At 28.1% G+C, this 1,257-nt stretch overlaps 1 protein-coding gene across 1 annotated transcript in view; it reads right to left on the bottom strand.

Moving 5' to 3' along the window:
• The window catches only part of LOC106463092 (protein cycle-like), a 58,535-nt gene that overhangs the window by 20,502 nt on the left and 36,776 nt on the right, over positions 1-1,257 (bottom strand). Inside the window, exon 4 of the mRNA XM_013923063.2 lies at positions 1,012-1,091. Within this exon, the coding sequence (XP_013778517.1) occupies positions 1,012-1,091 (80 nt within the window). The remainder of the gene's footprint in view (positions 1-1,011; positions 1,092-1,257) is intronic.

The raw sequence follows: 1,257 nt of genomic DNA, 5'->3' as shown, positions 1-1,257 counted from the left end.
GTGCTAGCTCTCGAAGTTCCTGATGAGCTTCTAATAAAAAAATAATAACAACCCAATCCTACATACAGATATCAATATCAGCGTTATTGTGATGCAATGCCACAAATCATTGATATATATATATATAGCACATGTTTCACCAGCATAAGGCATAAATCATTACAGTTAGTACTTTATTTGAATAAGATTAATAACAATTCTCTAGCTCTAGTTGTGTACAATCAATAAATGTCTATATCTTTTCCTAAGGGACTTTTAAGAAAATAACTTAAACAAATCTATACAGTATAAAAAAATACATTCACACCTTTTTACATACAATTGTATTTCTGATGCACATTTTCAGAGGTCAACTAGTTACTCTGAAATTTTAACCTTCTATTGTACGCATTATGAAAATATAGTGGGAAAAAATGTTTTTGCAAAATATAATTTGGTAAGTCATAAATGGGTGTATTACCTAGAAGTAACATAGTTCCATTGAGGAACCCATGAAAATAATTCCAAGGCATATATAAGAGCATTCACCTACAGAACTGAAGCATTTGTTTAGGTATTAAACAACAAATACAGATTTGTTAACTGTACGTTACAATGTGAAATATTGGGTCAAGAATGAATGAAATTCTGTAAATACAGATTTAAATGGAAGATAATACTTACCTCATATCCATCATCAGTGTTCTGAAAATCATTCTATCACAACCTGGATGATCTCCAAATAATTATTTAAAATGCAGATTTAACACTAAATAAAGTTTCTTTTCTCACAGATACAAGGAAGATTTTCATTTATTCTAGACACAACATCACACATAATATCTCACCTAATTTTTTTTTTTTACTAAAACAAATTCTGAATTTCCTATAACTCTAAATAATAATTCATAATGATGGCTTAGGTTCACTTCAACATATGTGATAACTACTAGTTATGCAGATTTCATTATAATGATTAATGTACATCTGTAGTAAAATAAAAACGGTTTCTGGAATGTAATAAATATTTACCTCTAAAATGAGATACTTTAGTTCCTCATCTGAGAGAAAAGATGGCTTGTAATGACCTTCTGTATAAGAATTTATGGATCCTGTAACAACATAATAAAAATATTGTAAACTAAATTCTGGTTGCTTATAACAGTTTATCTAAATATTAAACCATGAAGCAATATTTATAAGAATACCTTAAAATGCAAAGCGTGTGTAAAACTCATATAACAATAAACTGTAGAATTGTTATCAGTAGATAAGATA

Source organism: Limulus polyphemus, unplaced genomic scaffold (assembly GCF_000517525.1).
Source record: "Limulus polyphemus unplaced genomic scaffold, Limulus_polyphemus-2.1.2 Scaffold1323, whole genome shotgun sequence".
NCBI lineage: Eukaryota > Metazoa > Arthropoda > Merostomata > Xiphosura > Limulidae > Limulus > Limulus polyphemus.
The sequence above is the reverse complement of the archived record's forward strand: the minus strand, read 5'-3'. Positions and strand labels throughout refer to the sequence as shown.